General features: G+C 36.8%; 1 protein-coding gene across 12 annotated transcripts in view; it reads right to left on the minus strand.

Annotated features, from left to right (window-relative positions):
- Window positions 1–23,790, minus strand: part of DPY19L3 (dpy-19 like C-mannosyltransferase 3) — a 73,083-nt gene that overhangs the window by 31,524 nt on the left and 17,769 nt on the right. For 6 of the 12 annotated variants that reach the window (XR_010837929.1, XR_010837928.1, XR_010837927.1 and 3 more), the window contains exons 4-10: window positions 16,459–16,549; window positions 11,538–11,565; window positions 10,618–10,742; window positions 10,128–10,249; window positions 9,173–9,318; window positions 7,609–7,732; window positions 6,929–7,063 (exon numbers count right to left, since the gene is read on the minus strand). Coding sequence is in view for 9 of the 12 variants with exons in the window: in XM_067020139.1 (XP_066876240.1) it covers window positions 6,929–7,063; window positions 7,609–7,732; window positions 9,173–9,318; window positions 10,128–10,249; window positions 10,618–10,742; window positions 11,538–11,565; window positions 16,459–16,549 (771 nt within the window). In the remaining 3 variants the exon portion in view is untranslated. Of the gene's footprint in view, window positions 1–6,928; window positions 7,064–7,608; window positions 7,733–9,172; window positions 9,319–10,127; window positions 10,250–10,617; window positions 10,743–11,537; window positions 11,566–12,489; window positions 12,556–16,458; window positions 16,550–23,790 lie in introns of those variants that run through there. The other 6 variants (XM_059046030.2, XM_067020142.1, XM_067020143.1 and 3 more) reach the window with 4 other exon arrangements.

The following is a 23,790-nucleotide window of genomic DNA, read 5'->3' on the forward strand; positions in this document are numbered from 1 at the left end:
GAATCAGAACTTTGGTATCAAAGTGTGCTAACATTGAATGTTTAATGCTCCAAGGGAATTATAAAGGTCTGTAGTTTTACTGATCTTTTGAAAGAATTAGCTTTTATTTCACTAATTTTCTCTATTGTTTTTATGTTTTCAATTTCACTGATTTTTGTTCTTTTCTTTATTGTTTTCTTCCTTCTGCTTGAGTTGGGGTTATTGTGCTCTTCCTTTCCTAGTTTCATAAGGTGGGAGCTTGGATGTGGTTTAGATTTTTCCTTTTATAATGTGTGTAGTGGTACACATTTCCCTCTTAGTGCTGCTTTAGCTGCACCATACAAGGTTTGATATGTTGCATTTTTGTTGTCACTGAGTTCAGTGTTTCCTCAAGGCTTCCTCTTTGACCCATAGGTTATTTAGAAGTGTGATGCTTAGTTTCCAAATATTGGAAATTTTCTTATCTTTTTGTTGATTTCTAGTTTGAATCCATTGATTCAATCCATTGGGTATTCTGCTGTTGTTAGGTGGAATGTTCTATAAATGTTGGTTAGATCCTGTTAGTTGATGGTGTCACTGAGTTCTATATCCTTAACGATTTCTGTCTGGTTCTCAACTGTTGAGAGAGAGGGGTGCTGAAGTCCTCAACTCTTTTGGGGTTTGTCTGTTTCTCCTTTCCGTTCTGTCAGTTTTTGCTTCACATATACTGTGGCACTGTTGGTTAGTACATGTACATTTAGGACTGCTATGTCTTCTTGGTGGATTAATACTTTTATTAGTATATACTATTCTGGTAATTTTCTTTGCTCTCATGCCTACATTACCTGATATTAATATAGCCACTCCTACTTTCTTTTGATTAATATTTGCATGGTGTATCTTTTCCTACCCTTTTACTTACAATCTACCTATACTGTTTGTTTGAAGTGAGTTCCTTGTAGAAAACAATTGGGTTGTGCTTTTAAAATCTATTCTAACCCATCTCTGTCTTTAAATAGTTGTATTTAGATCATTTACCTTTAAGGTAATTTTTTTAACATCTTTATTGGAGTATAATTGCTTCACAGCGTTGTGTTAGTTTCTGCTGTATAACAAAGTGAATCAGCTATGTGCATACATAGATCCACATATCCCCTCCCTCTTTCTTGCTTCTCCCTCCCCCCCTCCTTATCCCACCCCTCTAGGTGGTCACAAAGCACTGAGCTGATTTCCCTGTGCCATGCTATCCCACTAGCTATCTATTTTACATTTGGTACTGTATATATGTCAATAACACTCTCTCACTTCGTCCCAGCTTACCCTTCCCCCTCCCCATGTCCTCAGTCCATTCTCTATGTCTGCATCTTTATTCCTGTCCTGCCCCTAGGTTCTTTAGAACCTTTTTTTTTTTTTTTTTGGATTCCATATATATGTGTTAGCATATTGTATTTGTTTTTCTCTTTCTGACTTACTTCACTCTGTATGACAGACTTTAGGTCCATCTACCTCATTACAAATAACTCAATTTCGTTTCTTTTTATGGCTAAGTAATATTCTATTGTATATATGTGTTATTATTGATATGATAGGTCTTAAATCTGCCATTTTATCATTTGCTGTTTGTTCACTCTGTTTTCCATTTCTGTTTTCTTTTCTGCCTTCCTGCGGGTAACCTGAATATTCTTAGAATTCCATTTTTACTTATTTATAGTATTTTTGAATGTATCTCTGTGTACAGATTTTTAGTGGTTGCTCTGGGTTATTACATTATACATTCACAACTTATTACAGTCTACTAGTGTGGACATTTTACCAGTTTGAATCAAGTGTAGAAATTTTACCTCAATTTAAGTCCTTTTACTTTTCCCATTTACAATTGTTGTAAATATTTCCACTACATACATTGAGAACCATAAGACCATATTATTATTTTTGCTTTGGCTATCAAACATAATTTAGAACAGTCAAGATGAGAGAGGAATTTATTACATTTATTCATATTTGAACTTTTAATTGCCTTTTCTCTCTTCCTGATGTCCCAACATTTCTTCTTTTATCATTTCCTTCTATTTCAATAACTTCATTTAGCCATTTTTCTTTTTTAACAGTAGGTCCATAGGTCCATAGTGTTCCTTCATCTGAGAATGTTTTGCTTTCCCTTTCGTTCCTGAAAGATATTTTTGCTGGGTAAAGAATTCTGGGTTGACCTCAGCACCATGGTTCTGATGAGAAACCCACTTTTGTTCAAACTGGTTTTCCCCTATAGGTATCATTTTTCTCTGACTGCTTTCAAGATTTTTTTCTTTATCTTTATTCTTCAGAAGTTTGATTATGATGTATCTTGGCATTGGTTTATTTGGGTTTACCCTATTTGACATTAGCTCAGCTTCTTGATTCTGTAGGTTTTGCCAAATATGGGAAGTTTTTGACATTCCTTCAAAAAGTATTTTTTTCAAATACTTTTTCCAGCCTCACTCTCTTTCTCTCCTTTTGGGGTTCTGGTTATATGAATTAGACTTCTCATTATGGTCCCATAGGTCTCTGAAGCTCTGTTGATTTTTTCCAGTCTATTTTCTTGTTCAAATTAGTTCATTTCTAAACTGTCCTGTCTTCAAGTTCACCAATTCTTTCCTCTGACCATTCCAGTCTGTTGAGTCCATCTACTGAGTTTTTTTAAAAAAATTATTTATTTTATTTTATTTATTTTTTTGGCTGCGTTGGGTCTTCGTTGCTGTGTGCGGGCTTTCTCTAGTTGAGGCGAGCGGGCGCTACTCTTCACTGCAGTCTGCGGGCTTCTCACTGCAATGGCTTTTCTTGTTGTGGAGCACGGGCTCTAGGCATGCGGGCTTCAGTAGTTGTGGCTCGCGGGCTCTAGAGTGCAGGCTCAGTAGTTGTGGTGCACAGGCTTAGCTGCTCCGCAGCATGTGGGATCTTCCTGGACCAGGGATTGAACCCATGTCCCCTGCATTGGCAGGCGGATTCTTAACCACTGCACCACCAGGGAAGCCTATCTATTGAGGTTTTTATTTTCATTATTGGAATTTTTCAGTTCTAAAATCTCCATTTGCTGCTTCTTTTTGTCTTCTAAATCTCTGTTAAGGGTTCCTATTTATCATTTGTTTCAAGTGTGTTTGTAATTGCTCAATGAGAATTTTTTTAATGATAGCTGCTTTAAATTCCTTGTCAGGTAATTCAACTTTTGTGTGCCTTGGTTTTGGCACCTGCTGATGGTCTCTGTTCATTCAAGAGATTTTCCTGGTTCTTAGTTTAACAAATAATCTTCAATTGTATTGTATTATGTTATGGAACTCTGAATCTTATGTAAATCTTCTGCATCAGCAGATCTCCTCTGACACCACGCCAGCGTCATGCCACTGAGGAAAGAAGGACACTGCCTCATTATTTCCAGATGGGTTTGGATGTCCAGAGTGACCTGGACATTTGACCACCACTGACTTTTGGAGGGCAAGAGAAAGGGGTGTCTCATTACTGCTGGGTGAAGATGAAAGTTTAGGCTCTCTGCTGACACCATCCCGGAAGGGATGGGGAGAGTTGTCTCATTACCAATAGGTTGAAGTTGAAGATTCTCCACATGGCATTCATGCTTCACCCTTTCTGGTCCTTTTGGCTTTTCTTGGGGCTTTTTTGGTTTGAGTCCATTGGTTTCTCCTGATTGCTGACTTTTCCAGTACCTAGTCTGAGATATATGCAGCAAAAAGAAAACCCAGTGAACTCACTGCTATGTTCTTCCTCTGGTCTTGAGGTCTCTAGGTGTAGTCTACTTTCTTTTCTCCACCTCTCAAAATCTTCTTATATTTGTTTTCTACGTATTGTCTAGGGCTTTTAATTGTGCTTAGTGGGAAGAATGAGGAGAAGTGCGCTTACTTCATTTTGTCTGGAACCATACGGAGTACTTTAAAATTGCCTCTTAGGCACTGATCACTAATGTGTCTTGTTCTCACAACAGGTAGTCTCCACATTCTTAGTCTTTAATGGAACAGATTTATATGCTTAGTAATAACATTCACTGTTCTGTTTTATATTTTAAAACCCTGTACACATTTCTCACTGAAAACTTGATCTTTTGATGGTAAGAGATTTTCCATCATCCATGAAAAGAAGATGACGTGTACTGAAAAACATATTGCTTCTTGTCACCACATCAGGTTCTGAATTTGTATTACTTTTTTCTATATCAATTATCCTGATTCTTTCCCATTCAATAGGATTAGAGATCAGTGATTCCAATTTATCAAGAAACTAAGGTTCCAAGAAGTTATATCACTTGACAAAGTTTAAAGAGCTAGTTATTTTCAGAGTTGATAGTAGCAACTTGGTGTTATAACCCAGGATCCTTTCATTATAATACCGTTCCTCCTTTAATTCTGATAGTTATAACTACTTCTAATGCCAACAGAGTTTCAAATATAAAAGTTCAACGAAGCTTAGAACTGAATATGAAATAAATTAGCTGTATTATTCTTTAGTTTTGTGTGTGTGCCAAAATAGTACCTTTTATTCTGTTTTCCAATTTTTTAAAAAAGAAAAAGAAAGAGATGTTCATTACAGAAACAGTCAAGAGATCTAAAGAACAAAAAGAAAATAAGAGCATCAATCACATAGCTGACTGCTAATACTTTAATGCATATATTTCTGGAAACTTTGCTCTCTGTATATATATGTTTTATTTTTTAAAAAAGGAGAAGGAAAACTAATGGTTATATATAACTAACACTGTGTTACATAGTTAAGACGTGTTTACTTAACGATACCCTACTGCTATTGACTTAGGTCATTTCCAGACTTTTCTTATTACAGTCCAGCTAAAATGAACATGTTTATTTCCTTAGGATAAATTTCAAGAGGTCAAAATTTGGTGAAAAGACAAACATGTTTTCTTAGGCTTTTGATACCTACTGTGAAAATACACTATAGAAAAATTATACACTATGGAAAAATTTTATATATATATTTTCAAAATGGCTCAATATTTATTTCTTCTTCAATTTATTAATTAATTTATTTTTTATGTTAAAATGTACAATGTTCTTTTGAACATACTTGTTAGAAAGGGGGAGAAAGTGATATCACATATGAAGAGACTAACTGGCCTAAGAGTGTATGACAAGAAGAAATACAAAGGTATCTAGGCACCTCTTCCCCTTAGCTTGCAAGTCTCCATGAACAAAGCATAAAGAGTTTACAAAACAGGAAAGCAAATATAAACAGACAGCAATATACTCAGCTTCATTTGTACATGCAGCTTTTAGAGGCATGTGGGCTCTATTATCATTATCTGATACCATATATATATACACACACATATATTATACACCTACACACATATATGCACATTTTAACTTTGGCTTATCCACCTGCTTTCTTTTTTAATTAAAAATATTTTTGATTTTTTAATTTTTATTTTATATTGGAGTATAGTTGATTAATGATGTGTTAGTTACACGTGTACAGAAAAGTGATTCAGTTATAGCCATAGAAGTATCCATTCTTTTTTTTCTTTTTTTTTTTTTTTGTGGTACGCGGGCCTCTCACTGTTGTGGCCTCTCCTGTTGCAGAGCACAGGCTCAGCGGCCATGGCTCACAGGCCCATCCGCTCCGCAGCATGTGGGATCCTCCCGGACTGGGGCACGAACCTGTGTCCCCTGCATTGGCAGGTGGACTTGCAACCACTGCGCCACCAGGGAAGCCCAGAAGTATCCATTCTTTTTCACATTCTTTTCCCATTTATCCACCTGCTTTCTTTACTGTATTTTACCTTCATATCTTCCCCTCTCACACTCCATCCAAATTCTAGTCTCCTCATTTCTGGTCCACCTCTAGCATCTCATTTCTGTGAAATCTTTCTAGCTGAAAAAGAAGTCTCCTCTTCTAGACTTTTGGCACTTACTGTTACTACAAATTGACATCTATAGATATACAGACATCCCTCTAACTGTATAGACATCTTTATTTCCCAAGCTAGATAGCAAACTCCCTGTGGATGGGACAATGTCTTATACAGGTTGGAATTTTCTGTAGTGCCTATCCTATTATAATGACTCAGTAGACAGATAATATATATGTGTTGGTTGACTTTAAAGTTTCCTAATTCAGATTCAGTCAGTTTCCAAAGATTGTTGCATCTCTTTTGACATGGAATACGTGAGTAAATCTCTTCTCTATTAGATTATATTGCTGCCTTAGATCTGGAGACAATATTTTATTATACTTGGAAAATATTTAAGTTACTGTTACTTTGGAATAGTAACTATGAGCAACTTAAAAACACACACAACACATTAAAACATATTTCTGCACATGACAAAAACCATGCGGTTAAATGACAGCAGCACACACTGGGAGACAAACAATGGTTTCCTTTATAATTTCCTTATTTCATATGTGATCTCTGACCAATCAATAGGGATTCACATCCTGTATTGGTAAATGTTACTATGAAAATTTTATAAAGTACCACAGAAAAGGTGTTATACACCCATTGATTTCCTTGGGAAAAAAAAGGTGGGACAATACACAGTAATACATTTTAAAATAGCTATCTTATATTTTAAAATTTAAGTCAACTCTATAAAGGACAACTGATTTAGACATTTGTGCTCCAAATAAATCCATCTTATTTTTAAGGCCACGCCACATGTGGGATCTTTGTTCCCCGACCAGGGATCGAACCTGTGCCCCCTGCAGTGGAAATGCGGAGTCTTAACCACTGGCCTGCCAGGCAAGTCCCAAAATAAATCCAACTTTTAATGTAAAATAAGCAGAATAAAAATTAAGATGGTCAAACTAGGCTGCATAAATTACTCAGCTTCAACTGACTACAGCATATTTACATTATAGCTAAGAAGCAGCTTCAACTTTATCATTAAGCATGTGCATATTTTGAGCTCATTCTATCATATAAAACATTAAACAACAACCATCTCAACTGAGAAAAGAGAGCAAACCTTACCTTCACTGCTGGCAGCATGTCCAAGGAGTCCAGTATGAACAGCACTAATGCTTGCATCAGCATCATAAATTGATTAAATTGCCATGTTAGACTAAAGAGAAAAGTTGATATGAAAATGGCAAGAAGTGTCAGCCTCTGTAAAAAGAAAATCTTTGTATAATTTATATGTCTCTAGTAATAAAAAGCCTCTCAGACAAGTGTTCTCAAGAGCAGCCAATAGCTCTATAAACCAAACAGAAAAACTATGAACTGTTGCTCTGAAAACTCTTGCATTTGTTATTTAAGTTCTAAATATCCTAAAGTGACACTCTGCATATAAATATTCACATATGGTATGTGTACTCCATATTATCATGGAGGCGATAAATGCACCAAATCACATCTCAAAAGCAATGGCTTAAAAATTCTGACAGTTCTGCAGAAATTTTGTGTGGGTTTGCCGCAATTGTTTAAGGACAGATAATGTAGAGTACATTTTTAACATCAAAAATGAAAACATTTTCTTTGCAAAGTAGGAACAGGTTTAGAAAAAGAAAACTTAATTTAACTCAAGTTAAAACATTGGTCATGGAATAAGAACTATTAACACGCACTTGGACACTATGAACATCACATTTTCTGAAGCTTCTAAGATAAAATTGGAGAACTAAAAATATATACAAAGTATTATAAAAACTTACTTGAGAAAGGGGCTGTAAGTTTGGTCTCAGGAAATATGTAATTGCTGCTATCTGAATTGCAAAGAATGGCAGCGCCCAATTCTCTCTCAGTGGGATGGTAAACTCAACCCTTGTGGTATCTATTCTGCACAAGGAAAACACAAAGGGCCAAAGTAGTAATTTTTACTATCATTACCTTAAAGATTTCCTAAAGTGAAAGACATATTACGTTAAGTATATTTAGATTTTGGTTCTTGGTTCTCAATAATTTGCCCTTATCATCATCATCATCATGCCTGCAACATAAAATTGTCATTGAGAAAATTTAACTAACCTGTCCACAGGTATGCAGTGGTAGAACTGGGGTAGAATTGGTAGTGCTTTATACTTGAGTCTTAATTTTGTCATTGATTAATAACTTTTAAAAGCTCCTTGACTCCCCTAGAATGTGAACTCCCTGAGGGCAAGTGTAGTTAAGTTTTCAACTTTGTACACCTAGTGCCAAGAACGATCCCTACACATACTAGGAATCCAATAAATGTCTTTATTTACTTTTAATAGAAACAATAAATTTGACTTTATTCTTTTTTTTAAATTTATTTTTTGTTGAAGTATAGTTGAATTACAGACTTTCATGTACTCTTAGCAGGAATAATATGTTAGATTAAAATGGTAAGAGGCAGCATAACATAGTGGTCTCACACTCTGCATTTGAATTCTGACCAAGACTTAGCTCCATGTGTGCTCGTGTGTGTGTGTGTGTGTGTGTGTGTGTATGCTTTTATCAACATATATAAATATATATGCCTATATATTCTCATATATATATATACACATGCACACATAACTTAACCTTTTTATATATTTATACATATAATGTATATGTATAAAACTTAACCTTTTAAGCTTCAATTACCTCACTTCTAAAATAGTAATAATAATAGTACCCACTCTACAGGGTTGTTAAAATAATACATATAAAGTATGATGTAAAGTGCTTGGCATATAGTAAGCACTCAATAAGGTTATAATAAAAAGTAATTTGTTGAGGATTATAACATAAAATCAACATCAGAATTCATGTTCAAGTTTTAAGACTGCTACTGAATATTCGATTTATCTCGAATATGTTTTTTAAAAATGCTATTTTATAATGCTCCAGGATTTGGAAATTAATAGATATTAATAATGTAAGAACTTCCTTACATTTGTACAGTGCTTTATATGTTGCTAATTATGAGCTGCATACAATCTTATTGAAGTTGATAATAAATATATTAATAAACCTTTTAAGAGATGAGATTTGTGGCTGGAGAAATACTGATCACACAACAAGGTGGTAATAGAATTGGGATTATTATAGATGATTCTCTTGACTTACAATTCAATGTTTTGTTCCTCAGCTGTAGATATATATAAGTAGGACTTTCTACCTTACTAAGTAAGAAAAACTCCACTAGGTAACCCAGAGAGAAAATACTCCACACAAAATGTGGCAGAACAACCTTCTTTAAACTGGAAATGAAGTAACTTCATTTTAACTCATACCTTAAAAAGGGAGAAGGGAATACTGATTCCAACTCACCTATTTGTGACATACCAGAAAGCTGCTAAGAGTCCTGATAGCCACGTACCACTCAGGAGCCAGCTGGTTATGTAAAGAGCTGTGACATAAATTGCTTGGAGCCCAAATAAGGTGTAAATATAAAAATAAACTGGCTCTATATATTTCTGTAAGGGAATGATAAAAAACGTCTGTTAAGCTCTACTCCTTCTCATTGCCATTTACAAAATATGACAGTGGAAATTTAATATTCAGAAGCTTGGTATTAATTCCAAGAAATAAGTGCACATCACTCCTTCCTATGTAAATGTGTGCTAGCAGCCTTTCTTCTCAATACAAAAGCAGAAAAGGAAGTCCTTGAGGATTCTGGCCACATTTTTTTTTTAAGTATTTATTTATTTATTTGGCTGCACTGGGTCTTAGTTGCAGCACGTGGGATCTTTAGCTGTGGCACGCAGGATTTTTAGCTGTGGCATGCAGGCTCTTAGTTGTGGCATGCGGGATCTAGTACCCTGACCAGGGATCAAACCCAGTCCCCGTGCATTGGGAGCGCTGAGTCTTCACCACTGGACCACCAGGGAAGTCCCTAGTTTCATTCTTTAGACAAGTTTTACACCTAACTTCATCCAGTATTACCTTATTCACATGAGAAGTGGTCACTGTGATTTGCTAACTTTCCAGGTTGTTGTTTTTTTATTTCAAAGATAAATGAAGAGTGATCACATGTTTCCAAATGAAAATATTTATCAGCTTCTAGACTGCATATAAGCCTGGAAGCAGCATCTATATGTAAAAATATCTTATAAAATATAAATAAAAAGCAAAATTCACTATACGTATGGAGAAAATTAGGATACTACTGTTTTTATACCAAGCCAGTTGAAGATCAGAAAAACATATGTGAAATATTCAACTTAAAATGTCAGACTTTGACTTTCATCTAATATTAAATTCAGTGTCACAGAACACAACATACCTGTATGGGTAGAACTCTGTATAAAATACTGAGAAAAACCTCTTGGTAAATATTCATTCGTTGAAGGAGGTTAACTGTCCTCATAGATTCGGTTTTGTTATCATATATTAAGCCATGAAAACCTAAGATTGATATTTGAAAATTCAGTAAAAGATAATTATAATTAAATTATTCATTCAAAACTATTCATAGATTCTTTAGTGTACGTCAGAGAATGTGCTCGGTGTTGGGGATATAATAGTCCTATCCATGAAAAGCATACCATATATTGATGGACGTTATTTAAATGTTTACACAAACATAGGTAAATTACAACTTCTGTGATGTAAAGAAGAACCGTATGATTCTTCTACAGAAATTTGGGCAAGAGGATTTTATATTTCCCTGCTCTGCCTTCCTGCCTTGAAACCTGTAGTACCTCCTTTGGGAGAGTATATAAAGCCTCCCTCCCACCCCCAGGGAGGGGTTTGGCCATTTGACTTGCTCTGACCAATGGCAGGTGAGTGGATGTGACACAGGTCACATCTGGGCAGAATCTTTAAGAGACAATGCATGCTTCCACCAGCAATCTTGCTCTTTCCCTCTGCAGTGATAACAGTATGTTCCACATAGGGGCTGGATAATGAGAGTGAGAAATAAATCTGTTGTTATAGAATTCCACTGTTATATTGAGGTCATTTGCTACTGTAACCAAGCCAACTAATTAACAGAAGGTATGAACAGTTCACAGAAGAAAACATGCACACAGTCCTTACACATCTGAAAAGATGCTCAACCTCACTCCTACTAGAACTGCAAATTAAAACTACACTAAGATATCATTTCTCACCTAGCAGCTTGGAAAAAATCAAGAAGTTTGACAATATACTCTGTTAGTGAGGCTGTAAGGCTCTTTCATACACTGTAGTTGGGAATGCAAAATGGTATAATCCCTATGGAAGAGAATTTGGCAACACCTAGCAAAATTACATGTGCATTTACTGTTTGACCCAGGAAGCCCATGTCTAGGAATAGATTCCAAAGACAGACTGGCAAAAAGACAAAATGACATAGGTACAAGGTCATTCCTGCAGTGCCACCTGTAAAAGCAGAAGATCAGAAACAATGCCAAAGTCCATCAACAGGAGGTGTTTTGTACTGAAATGTGTCCCCACAAATTCCTATGTTGAAGACCTAACCCCAATGTGTCTGTATTTGGATAGGGTCTACAAGGAGGTAAAAAGGTTAGGTGAGGTCATAGGGTGGGGCCTTAATCTGACAGGACTGGTGTCCTTATAAGAAGAGGAACCAACAAGAGAGGGCTCTCTCTCTCCCTCTATGCACACACACAGAGGAAAGGCCTTATAAGGACATAAGGTGGCCATCTACAAGCCAGAAAGAGGCTTCACCAGAAACCAACCCCAACAGTACCTTGATCGTAGACTTCTGGCCTCCAGAACTGAAAGAAAATAAATTTGTACTGTTTAAGCCACCCAGTCAGTGTTATTTTGTTACGGCAGTCCTACTAGACTAATACAGGAGTGTTATGGACTGAGACTTTACATGCCCCCCTATGTTGAAGCCCTAAGCCCCCCCCCCCCAATGTGATGGTATTGAAGATGAGCCTTTGGGAGGTAATTAGGTAGAGACAAAGGTTATAAGAGGGGGACCCTCATAATGGGATTAGTGCTCTTATCAGAAGAGACACTGGAGAGCTTGCTCTCTGTCTCTGTCTTCCATGTGAGGATGCAAAGAGAGGTGGCCAGCAACAAGCCAAGAGAGTCCTCACCAGAACCCAACTGTGCTGGTACTCTCATCTTAGACTTCCAGCCTTTGGAACTGGGAGACAATAAATTTCTGCTTTTTTAAGCCACCCAGTCAATGTTAGTTTGTTATGGCAGCCCGAGCAGACAAAGACAAGAAGGCTACTTGAATAAAGTTATGGTTACCCACACCAAGGAGTACTACGCAACTGCAAGAAAGTAAGTAAGTAAATAAATAAGGAATATCATGATACTCTACTATAGAGTGATCAAGATTTCAGTCAAGTGAAAAAAGCAAAATAGAGGACAGTGTTTAAAGTAAGCAGGGGTTTTTCTGTAATAAAAGGGAAAATATGAATATATAAAGTATTTGCTTATATTGAAAATACTAACTGTAGAAGAATAAACGAAAAACTAATACAAATAGTTACCTAAAGAGTGAGGAAAGAAACAGGGTAGAGGTGACAGGGATGGAGGTGGACTTCCCTGAATGCTCCCTGTTTTATAGTTTTGACTTTGGAACCATGTAAACATTTTTTTAATAAGTATAAAAAATATATAAAGTTTTTTAACAAAGCAATCACTGAAAACCAAAAGCAAGATAAAACAAAGAAACCTACTGAGTTGGTAGCTTGGTCACATAAAAAGAACTCTTTCCAGTGTTCTTGGGAATAGAGGAATGTGACTGTAAATTCCTAGTAGGCTACATCCTAAGGACAAAAAGAATTACAAAGACAGCTTGAACTGTTTTCAGGCAATCATACTGTTAGTAGCAATATTATCATTGCTACATTGAAAGTATTATACATAGCAGCATAAATCAAATAAGTGATAATGTCATAGAAGCCAAAATTTTCAACTTAAAGAAAACAAGATACAAATATAAAGTCAAAAAAGTAAAAACCTTGTTATCCTAATTTTGAACTAAAAATAGCTATATTCATATTTTCTTTTAGGAAAAAAAATCACATTTCCTACTCTGCTCACTAAAGGTCTGGAAACAAGGACCAAACTAGTAGGAATAAGTGCCTCTAGTACCCAGATTGTGGTCTCTAAATAGCCACTAAAGAGAACTGGGGCTTCTTGGAGAAACAGCTGATTCTAGGTCATGGGTAGGAAATACACAAAATGGGCTTGAAACATCGTGTCATGCCAAAGGAGTTTTCAAAGGCTACTAGAGTCATGTCAAAAAGACAGCAGTTGGTGGTTAAGAATCCACCTGCCAATGCAGAGGACAAGGGTTCAAGCCCTGGTCCGGGAAGATCCCACGTGCTGCAGAGCAACTAAGCCCATGTGCCACAACTACTAAGCCTGCGCTCTAGAGCCCACAAGCCACAACTACTGAGCCTGTGTGCCACAACTACTGAAGCCTGCACGCCTAGAACCCGTGCTCTGCAATGAGACAAGCCACCACAATGAGAAGCCTGTGCACCACAATGAAGAGTAGCCCTGGCTCGCCGCAACTAGAGAAAGCCCGCACAGCAATGAAAAACTCAATGCAGCCAAAAATAAAAATTAAAAAAAAAAAGAGACAGCAGCTGATTTGAAGGGCATCCCACTGGCCAAAGACTGGACAACTTGTTATAAGAAGAATAATGCAAAAGACTGAAACACATGAAATATATTAGAAATCCATGTGTTCATGATAATATTTAAAAAGCAAAGCTTTAGGAGATGCTAGAGAGGTAACTCATTCTAAAACAAAGGGAAAGGATCAATACTTATCCCACCTTTCCTTTAGGAACTGACATTCTGGGTTGCCAAATAGTTGATGAGAAAATGTTTTTTATTTAGAGAGGAAGTCCATCTGATAATGATGGAAGGAATTACAGAATCAGAATATCACCATGCTATAGTCCTTTATGCAATGAACAGATTTAAGTAATGATCATCAATGGTGATAAACCTAGGTGAAAGGCTAACTAAGAACTTAATAATGGATGGCCCAGTCTAAACTCCAAAAGAATGAGCTGCACATTATGTACCCCCTGATGTGGAAGTGTACAACACCATCTAGGAAGTATTCTTGCCGAAAAGCAGAACCTAAATCTGAGCAAGCCTCTAGATCTAACTGACAATTAAGAGGAAATTCAGACAACAGAGAAACACTGAATGGCACCATTGGGGCTCCACCAAAATCCAGAAAGTGGAAAACTCTCAGACAAAGCAATCAGTGTTTTCAGTGAAGAATTACAAGGAAAAAAGATCGTGAGAAATCTATAGCTTAAAAGAAACAAAGACATAGCGAAAGACTGCAATGTATGAGCTTTATTTGGATTTCAAAAACTACATTAAAAATCTGTAAGACAAGAGGAAAATGAGAATATTGAGTAGATATTTGATATTAAGTAATTTCTTAATTGTGATAATGACAACTTGGTTATGTTTATAAAAGGGAGTTGCCATTCTTTAGAAAAATATACTGATATATTTACAGATGAAGCAATATGATATCTTGGAGTTACTCCAAGATTATCCAGGTTGAGGATGGGGGTAGATAGGAAACAAGATTGGTCATAAACTGGTAACAACTGTAGCTGAGTGATACTTGAGTACAAATCCATTAGAGGATTTTCTCTACCTTTTTATATGTTTGAAAGTTTCTAAAAGAATAATCTTAACAAATAACTTAAATGAATTGAAACAGATCAACCACTGAATTCATAGTGATACTTAGAAAGAAAATACTCATTATTCATCTTTAGAGCAGAGTTTTTCAACTTCAACACTACCAGTATTTTGACATTTTGGTCCCGATAATTCTTTGTTGGGGGTACTGTCCTGAGCACTGCAGGATGTTTAGCAGCATCTCTGCCCTCTACTCACTAAATTCCAGTAGCACACTCACCCTCTCTCCCCTAAAATGTAACAATCAAAACCATCTCTGGACATTCCAGATGTCCCCCAGGGACACAACTGCCCTTCAATAAGAACCCCTGCTTTGGGGAATGCTAGAGAAGCAACTCATAATTTTGAGAACTTGTAAGTACAGCTGATTCTCATTACTCACCACAGTTATGTTCTATAAAATTGCAATGAAAAGTGTATTAGCAATACTAAATGAGTAGGAAATACAGGGTTACTTTCCTACAAGCTTCTGGTCATGCGTTTTCATCAACTGATCAACATATGACCTTGATTTATATGAGTTTTTGTCTAAACACACCTTTAGTATATACTGTTGATTCATTAACATTTAACTCATGGCCGACAGCACTCTAACTCACACTTGAACAAAACTTATCTAACACACGTTATTTTCTCTGTATGCCTTCACCATAGCCTTCTCGCGCTTAGGAAAACTAGACAGCACTGCAGCACTATGCTTGGGGGCCACTTTAAACAGGAAAATCACCAACGAAAACCACAAAAATGCGAAAAAAAATGGCACTAAACAGACTGTGAAAAGGACTCTGCAGTCTGAGAGCTGAAACACAAAAGCACTGCATCACCTTATTTGACCTCAGCTGGGAACACACACATCAAGCAACTAAAAATTTTCACTGCTGTGCACATGCCCATGAATGACTGTGAAAGCACCAGGACTACTGATTCTGGGGTTACAAATAAGTTTCAGAGAGTAGGTGAATTTGCAAATATAGAATCCATGAATAATGAGGATCAACTGTATGGGGGAAAAATCAACACTTATCCTGCCTTTTTTGATAAACTGTACTCGGGGTAATAAAATAGCTGATGAGAAAAAGGTTTTCTATCTAACAGAGTTCCAGCTAATAAATGCAGGAGGAATGAGAGTCACTTCTGTAACTCTATTGAAATAATGGACAGTGGCAATAGTCATCAATGGCTACTAAAACCATTAAGTGCAAGGCTGGTGGGTAATTAACCTTATTCTGTGTGAATGCAGCTATCCACATAGGAATCAACTGATTAACTTTTATGGCACTAAAAGAAAGGCAACCAAAATTTCATGTCTCCTATCGTGATAAAATTAGAAGTACAAAACATCGCCCATGAAGAATTCTTGCCAAAAATATATCTGATTCCAAACAAAGCCTAGAAAAAGGCAATTCTCTGTTATGTGCACCCACATTAAGCATATAAAGCATATACTGAGGAGAGACCCTTTTGGAGGGTTCCATTAAATGGAGTAAAGGTAAAGAGTATGTGCTCTAAACCAATTAGAAACACAGGAAATGTGGGAAAATGGTAACTCAAAATAAAGGAATGAATGGGGGCACTGGGGACAAAAAAGACAACTGTAATTCTCATTTGTACTACCAAAACATCTCCTGTTTTCAGACAATACTCCTTTCACACACAAAGACCTTTTCCAAAATGACCATGAAAACAATTAACAGCAAAACCAAGAAACTGTGAACAGATAATCTGGGATGGAGTAGAGCTGAGAAGCAAGGAGAGGAGAACTACATAAAATATTACATAACTTATTCCAAAGCAAAACATTTTCATGGATTATGTTAACAAGGAAAAAAACTATACAAGTTCAAGAAAAAACTACACAAGATCTATAAAGCATTTAGAATGCATTAGTGCAAAAGTATATTTTAGCAGAAATATTGAAAAGAATGCAGTAGACCCCAAATAAAACTATTAGTTGTGATTACCTTGCATGAGGGTTGGAGCCTGCAGCATCTGCTTGTAGTAGGAGTAATACAGTCCACATTCTGTTCTGAATGAGATTTCTCGCTCCACTTCCTGAAATAAAGTTAGGTCTACTGGGTTTACATGACCTAGTTTTGTTTAAATATCTATTGTCACTGTAGAAACAGGATATAGAACTACAACTTAAAAGAAAAACACAAAAACAAAAACCTCTGACAATAGTCTTAAGAAATCTTAGCAAATAAAAATAAAAGGCTGATAATTATTGAAGCTGGGTGTATATTATAAGGGTTTATTTTACTATTCTATTTTTGTGGCTGTTTAAAATGTCCTATAACAAACCATTTTTAACAATGGAGAAAACCAGTTCCATTAAGTTAATGTTTCAGAGTTAATGTTTTTAATTTCATACAAATTAAAACCTTAAAAAAGTACCACCATTCTTATGTAATATTAGTGAAAAATAAAATAGGGACAGTAGAAAAAAGTCTCTCAAATACAAAGAACTATAACTGCATTAGACACTTGCCTAAATTTAAGCTAACAATATTATATAAGATTAATAATTTTCTTTTTATTCTAAGAATACAAGGTATTCTTAGTAAAATGGGGCAGACCTTTTACATGTGAATTTTAATTTGACAAGTGTAACCTTGGTGGAAAGATATTCATGTAGGAAAATGGATACAAGAAATATTAAACTGCTTTTATATAAATATTCAATTTTAGAAGAACTGAAAATTTAAAGTAGTAGCTGTTAGTCAATTTGGTTGTAAGGTGCTTTTATGAAATTTAAGATTTAAATCAGTAATATAAAATATAGAGGCAACTGGTAACAAGAATGGGGAAGACTTTCTGGAATAATACTCTTAATACTCTTAGATCCTATATTTCATATATATATATATATATATATATAACAGTATAAATGAACAAAAAATTATAACCTATGTCATTATAGATTCTTTTACACCAGTGTTCAAAAAACCAGGTTCTGCAACACACTGTCTAAAATGTAATACCATCTATGTTTTTTCCTATACAGTGGATCCATATTCCACAAACCCAACTTTACTGGTGGAGGATGATAAACACTGAATATCTTACTTTCTTTTTTTTTTTTTGCGTTTCGTGGGCCTCTCACTGTTGTGGCCTCTCCCGTTGCAGAGCACAGGCTCCGGACGTGCAGGCCCAATGGCCATGGCTCACGGGCCTAGCTGCTCCACGGCATGTGGGATCTTCCTGGACCGGGGTAAATATCTTACTTTCTAGTGGATAAACTTCTTTTAGCACATCTTTGTTTTCCCCTACCTCCAATTATTTTTCAAATAGTAATAAACATTTCATTAAAAGAACCAGTCATGCTATTTATCTTCAGATCTGGAGATTATTTTAATGTACTTCCTTCTGCCCTTAAGATATTTAAAGAGGGACTTCCCTGGTGGTCCCGTGGTTAAGAGTCTGCCTTCCAATGCAGGGGATGCAGGTTCGATCCCTGGTGGGGGAACTAAGATCCTACATGCCGCGGGCCAATGAAGAGCCTGCGCCCCTGCAACTAAGACCTGACGCAGCCAAAAATTAAAAAAAAAAAAAAAAAAAAAAAGATATTTAAAGAAATATTTCTCCTACCCTTTAAAAAAGTATTATAAATTAATTCACAAAAGAACATTGAAGAAATACTCAACTATCAGAGTATAAACATCCACTTACTGATATTAAAATAATTATGTTTCATCATTATTAACTTTTTTAGAAAAGCAGAAGGCACAGAGTAGCAAACCTTCTTATATGATGAGCTTCCTTTCACAGAAAACAAATTTATCCTTGGGAAATCAAACGTGAGAAAAAAAAAAGGCTCATCAGGTTTTGAAATTTAATTTCATTAGCACACTTGCTTTACAAAAAGGACAACAGAAAATGATGTGCTCTTGTAGCTTTTACATTTGCTACTGATTTGTGTTGTATCTTTCATACCTGTAAAGTTTTATCTTCTTGGCAGTCACATTAATCCATTCACCTTTAATCTTTGGGAAAAACTGTTCCACTGCTTTTGATAACATAAAACTAAATTGGTATTAATTGTTTCCAGAATGTTCAACCTCCTTCTTGGTCAGGTAACCACAGAAACTATGAATTGACATTAACTAAGCAAATATTAGCTTCTGTCCATGCAAATAAGAAAAAAAACCACATTAAGTATATTATATCCTTTCCTTCTCTCCAGCTGCCTTAAAGTGTTCAACATGTGGCTGCCTTCAATGGAATATTCTAACATCAAACACTCATGTAGGGGGCTCCCTATCGGACATGGTTCTAAAAGGAGACTGACTTCATGAAGATGCAGAAAGAGAAAAAAAACTGCTCAAAGTACTAAAAGTAGAAAGCCACTTTTGTGCCCCATTTCTCTCTCTTTTAACATACCCAGAATGTGTAAAGGACAGAGGGGATCCTGATTAGTAAAAATGCCTTTCAACATGATTAACTGGTAATCTTGGCACCAGCTGTATAGAACCAAATGCTATAGTTTATTAGACAGACACTTGCAAGTTTTACATCTGCTTCATGCTAAGAGAACATCTGCTCTACTCAAACACTTTTCCAGTTTTTATACAGCAATTTATACTTTGCCTGGTGGATACTGCCAATGAAAAGGTACATCAATAGAAGTTACCCTCTGAAGAACACAAAATGAACAAATACTTCATATTTTAAATTGCACAAGTTCCACAGGGGAAGCACTGTTGACAGAATAAAAACATCGTCTCTGAAGATGACAGAAAAAAGCAGAAAGACAAAATAATTGTACTTTAAAGAAATTGTACAGCTAAAGCCATTTAAGTAGTAGTTAATATAGTAATTTAACAGAAGTACTAAAAGGAAATAAGCATGAAGAAAAAAAAATGACTAATTAATGTTGCCAGGGCATGCAACTAATGATTTGCATGCCCTGGCAACACACAAAAGGTAATAAGCCCTTTAAGACAAATGACACCAAATTTGCAAAGGAACCATATCATTAGTTTTAAAAATTCTCATGTAAATAATTTTATTTATAAAAATTGTCCCCCCCAAACAACTAGGCAACTGGTAGTGGGGAAGCCATTGAAAGATTCACATTAAAGATAACATTAATATTAAAGATTACATTAAAGACAAATGTAATCTTTCAGAATTAGGTTAACAAATCATCTCACTAAGCAACAGTAGCTCATGATAAGACAGCTGTTCTTAAAGTTCTGTACAGGGAATCATGCCTTCAGCAAACATATTTATGGCACATACATGGTTTATTGTCTGGTTAAATTCATGTCCATCTGTTAGAATGGAATGATTCTTGCCCTAGAGTTGATTAAAAGCCATGACATATGACAGCTGCCAAGCAGTGTTTGTGACTAGGTTAGACTACTGTTGAAGTGACAGTATTTCCACTGGGTTCGGCTGAAGCAATTATTAGTTGTGGTTCTACCATAGTTACCACCGTGCGGATTAACCCTATTTGGTCTAAAGACTCCCTGCTTTACAGGAGTATTCAATGGGAAGATGTGCAAATTCTATAAAATCAAATAAATAAGAAAAAATGTTAGCATAAGGAAAAAAGACTTAAAAAAATTGAGTGACTTGAGTTCTTTTGGCCAAATGAGAATTACCTTGCCTTATAACTGAATGTTTATTTGCTGAGGAAACAAAAAGGTATAAGAATTCAGTCCTTGATCCCAAGGAGTTTAAGTTTCAATGAGAAAGAACAATGCATTTTTTAAAAAGGAACATGACTGTTCAAGGAAAGACAGGTATCAATTAGAAGGAATGACAATTCTTTGCCTATTAAACTAGCCTCCCCACTGGATTCTGTGCTTCTAATTGGTATTTTCTTCCTCCAATCGATCTTCATCATTCACTCCTTCATTCATCCATCCATCCACTCATTTATTCATTCAACAAATACCTACTGACCACCAACAATTGACAAGCATTCCTTTGCTAGGAGATTTAGCAGGGAAGAAAAGAGACACAAATCTTTGCCTTCATGGAATTTATAATCTAGAGCAGAAGGAGAAGGGAACAAATAAACAAGTAAAATATAAAAAGGAAAGCAGAGAAGTGGTATAGGGAGGGAAGGGGGTGGTGTCATGATCCTGGAGGTGGGCAGGGAAGGCCTCACTGATGAAGTGACACTGACCAGAGACTGGAAAAGGTGAGGTAGTGAGCCATGTGGATGTCTGAGGGGAGAGCCCATCAGTCAGACAAAACAGCCCACATGCACCCTGGAGATCAGCGAGGAAGACAGTGTGGCTGGAGTGAACAAGGAAGGGGCAGTAATAAGGTCGGGGGGCTGTAGGGGCAGAAGTAGAATCTGAGATGTAATGTGGGGTTAGGTAGGGGCTGGACCACTGAGTCTGGGAGACACAAGGACTCTGGGCTCATACTCTGAGCTAGAAGGTGTGTGTGCAGGAGGTGGGGAGGTCAGGAGTTCGGTTTTAGACATGTAGAGTTTGAATGTGAAGGGTTTTGAGCAGAGACATACACTGCTATACATTTAAAAGAATCACACTGGCTGCTGTGTTCACAATAGATTCTATGAGGCAAGGGCAAAGCCAGGAAACCAGGAAGGGGGCTGCTGAAGTAATCCTGGTAGAGACAAAGCTGGAGGCTGTGAGAGGTGATTGGATTCTAGATACTGTCAAAAGAAAACTGACTGGGATTTCCTGAAGGATTTAATGTGGGCCACATGTGCCTACTTAATTTAATTACAATTAAAAATTCAGGGGCTTCCCTGGTGGCGCAGTGGTTGAGAATCTGCCTGCCGATGCACGGGACGTGGGTTTGTGCCCTGGTCCGGGAACATCCCACACGCCGCGGAGCAGCTGGGCCCGTGAGCCATGGCCGCTGAGCCTGTGTGTCCGGAGCCTGTGCTCCGCAACGGGAGAGGCCACAATGGTGAGAGGCCCGCGTACAACACACACACACACACACACACACACACACACACACACACACACACACACACACACACACACACACACACACACACACACACAAATTCAGGGGCTTCCCCGGTGGCACAGTTGTTAAGAATCCGCCTGCCAATGCAGGGGACATGGGTTCAAGCACTGGTCTGGGAAGATCCCACATGCTGCAGAGAAACTAAGTCCGTGCGCCACAACTACTGAGCCTGCACTCTAGAGCCCGCGAGCCACAACTACTGAGCCCATGTGCCACAACTACTGAAAACCGCGTGCCTAGAGCCTGTGCTCCGCAACAAGAGAAGCCACCACGAGAAGCCCGTGCATCGCAACAAAGAGTAACCCCCACTCGTCACAACTAGAGAAAGCCCGTACGCAGTCAACGAACACCCAACGCAGCCAAAAAAATAAATAAATGTATATTTAAAAAAAATTAAAAATTCAGTTCCTCAGTTCCTGAGCATATTTGGATAATGGCTATAGTATTACCACAGCAAAGATAAATAACTTTTCAGCAAAGTTTTTTAAAAAAATAGATCTTTATTGGAGTATAATTGCTTCACCATACTGTGTTAGTTTCTATTGTACAACAAACTGAATCAGCCATATGTATACATATATCCCCATATCCCCTCCCTCTTACCCTCCCTATCCCACCCCTCTAGGTGGTCACAAAGCACTGAGCTGATCTCTCTGTGCTATGCGGCTTATTCCCACTAGCTAACTATTTACATTTGGTAGTATATGTATGTTGCTGCTACTCACACCTCGCCCCAGCTTCCCCCTTCCTCCCCGTGTCCTCAGGTCCATTCTCTACATCTGCGTCTTTATTGCTGTCCTGCCCCTAGATTTTTGAGAACCATTTTTTTTTTGTTTTTAAGATTCCATATATATGTGTTAGCATATTGTATGTTTTTCTCTTTCTGACTTACTTCACTCTGTATGACAGACTCTAGGTCCATCCACCTAACTACAAATAACTCAGTTTCATTTCTTTTTATGGCTGAGTAACATTCCATTGTATATTCTTTATCCATTCATCTGTCGATGGACACTTAGGTTGTTTCCATGTCCTGGCTATTGTAAATAGAGCTGCAACGAACATTGTGGTACATGACTCTTTTTGAATTATGGATTTCTCAGGGTATATGCCCAGTAGTGGGATTGCTGGGTCATATGGTAGTTCTATTTTCAGTTTTCTAAGGAACCTCCATACTGTTCTCCATAGTGGCTGTATCAATTTACATTCCCACCAACAGTGCAGGAGGGTTCCCTTTTCACCACACCCTTTCCAGCATTTACTGTTTGTAGATTTTTTGATGACGGCCATTCTGACTGGTGTGAGGTGATACCTCATTGTAGTTCTGATTTGCATTTCTCTAATAATTAGTGATGTTGAGCAGCTTTTCATGTGCCTCTTGGCCATCTGTATGTCTTCTTTGGTGAAATGTCGATTTAGATCTTCTGCCCATTTTAAAATTGGATTTTTTTTTTTTTTTTGATATTGAGCACCATGAACTGTTTGTATATTTTGGAGATTAACCCTTTGTCCGTCATTTCATTTGCAAACATTTTCTCTCATTCTGAGAGTGGTCTTTTCGTCTTATGGTTTCCTTTGCTGTGCAATAGCTTTTAAGTTTATTTAGGTCCCATTTGTTTATTTTTGTTTTTATTTTCATCACTCTAGGAGGTGCATCAAAAGATCTTGCTGTGGTTTATGTCAGAGTGTTTTTCCTGTTTTCCTCTAAGAGTTTTATAGTTCAGGTCTTATATTTAGATCTTTAATCCATTTGGAGTTAATTTTTTGTGTATGGTGTTAGGTAGTGTTCTAATTTCATTCTTTTACATGTAGCTGTCCAGTTTTCCCAGCACCACTTATTGAAGAGGCTGTCTTTTCTCCATTGTATGCTCTTGCCTCCTTTGTCATAAATTAGGTGACCATACCTGCATGGGTCTATCTCAGGGCTTTCTATCCTGTACCATTGATCTATATTTGTTTTTATGCCAGTACCATACTGTCTTGATATAGTATGAAGTCGGGGAGACTGATTCCTCCAGCTCCATTTCTCTTTTTCAAGACTGCTTTGGCATTTGTGATCTTTTGTGTTTCCATATGAATTGTAAAATTTTTTTGTTCTAATTCTGTGAAGAATGACATTGGTAGTTTGATAGGGATTGCACTGAATCTGTAGATTGCTTTGGGTAGTACAGTCATTTTCACAATATTGATTCTTCCAATCCAAGAACATGGTATATTTCTCGATCTGTTTATGTCATCTTTGATTTCATTCATCAGGGTTTTATAGTTTTTTGAGTACAAGTCGTCAGCCTCCTTAGGTAGGTTTATTCCTAGGTATTTTATTCTTTTTGTTG

The sequence above is a fragment of the Kogia breviceps genome, chromosome 18, assembly GCF_026419965.1.
Source record: "Kogia breviceps isolate mKogBre1 chromosome 18, mKogBre1 haplotype 1, whole genome shotgun sequence".
NCBI lineage: Eukaryota > Metazoa > Chordata > Mammalia > Artiodactyla > Physeteridae > Kogia > Kogia breviceps.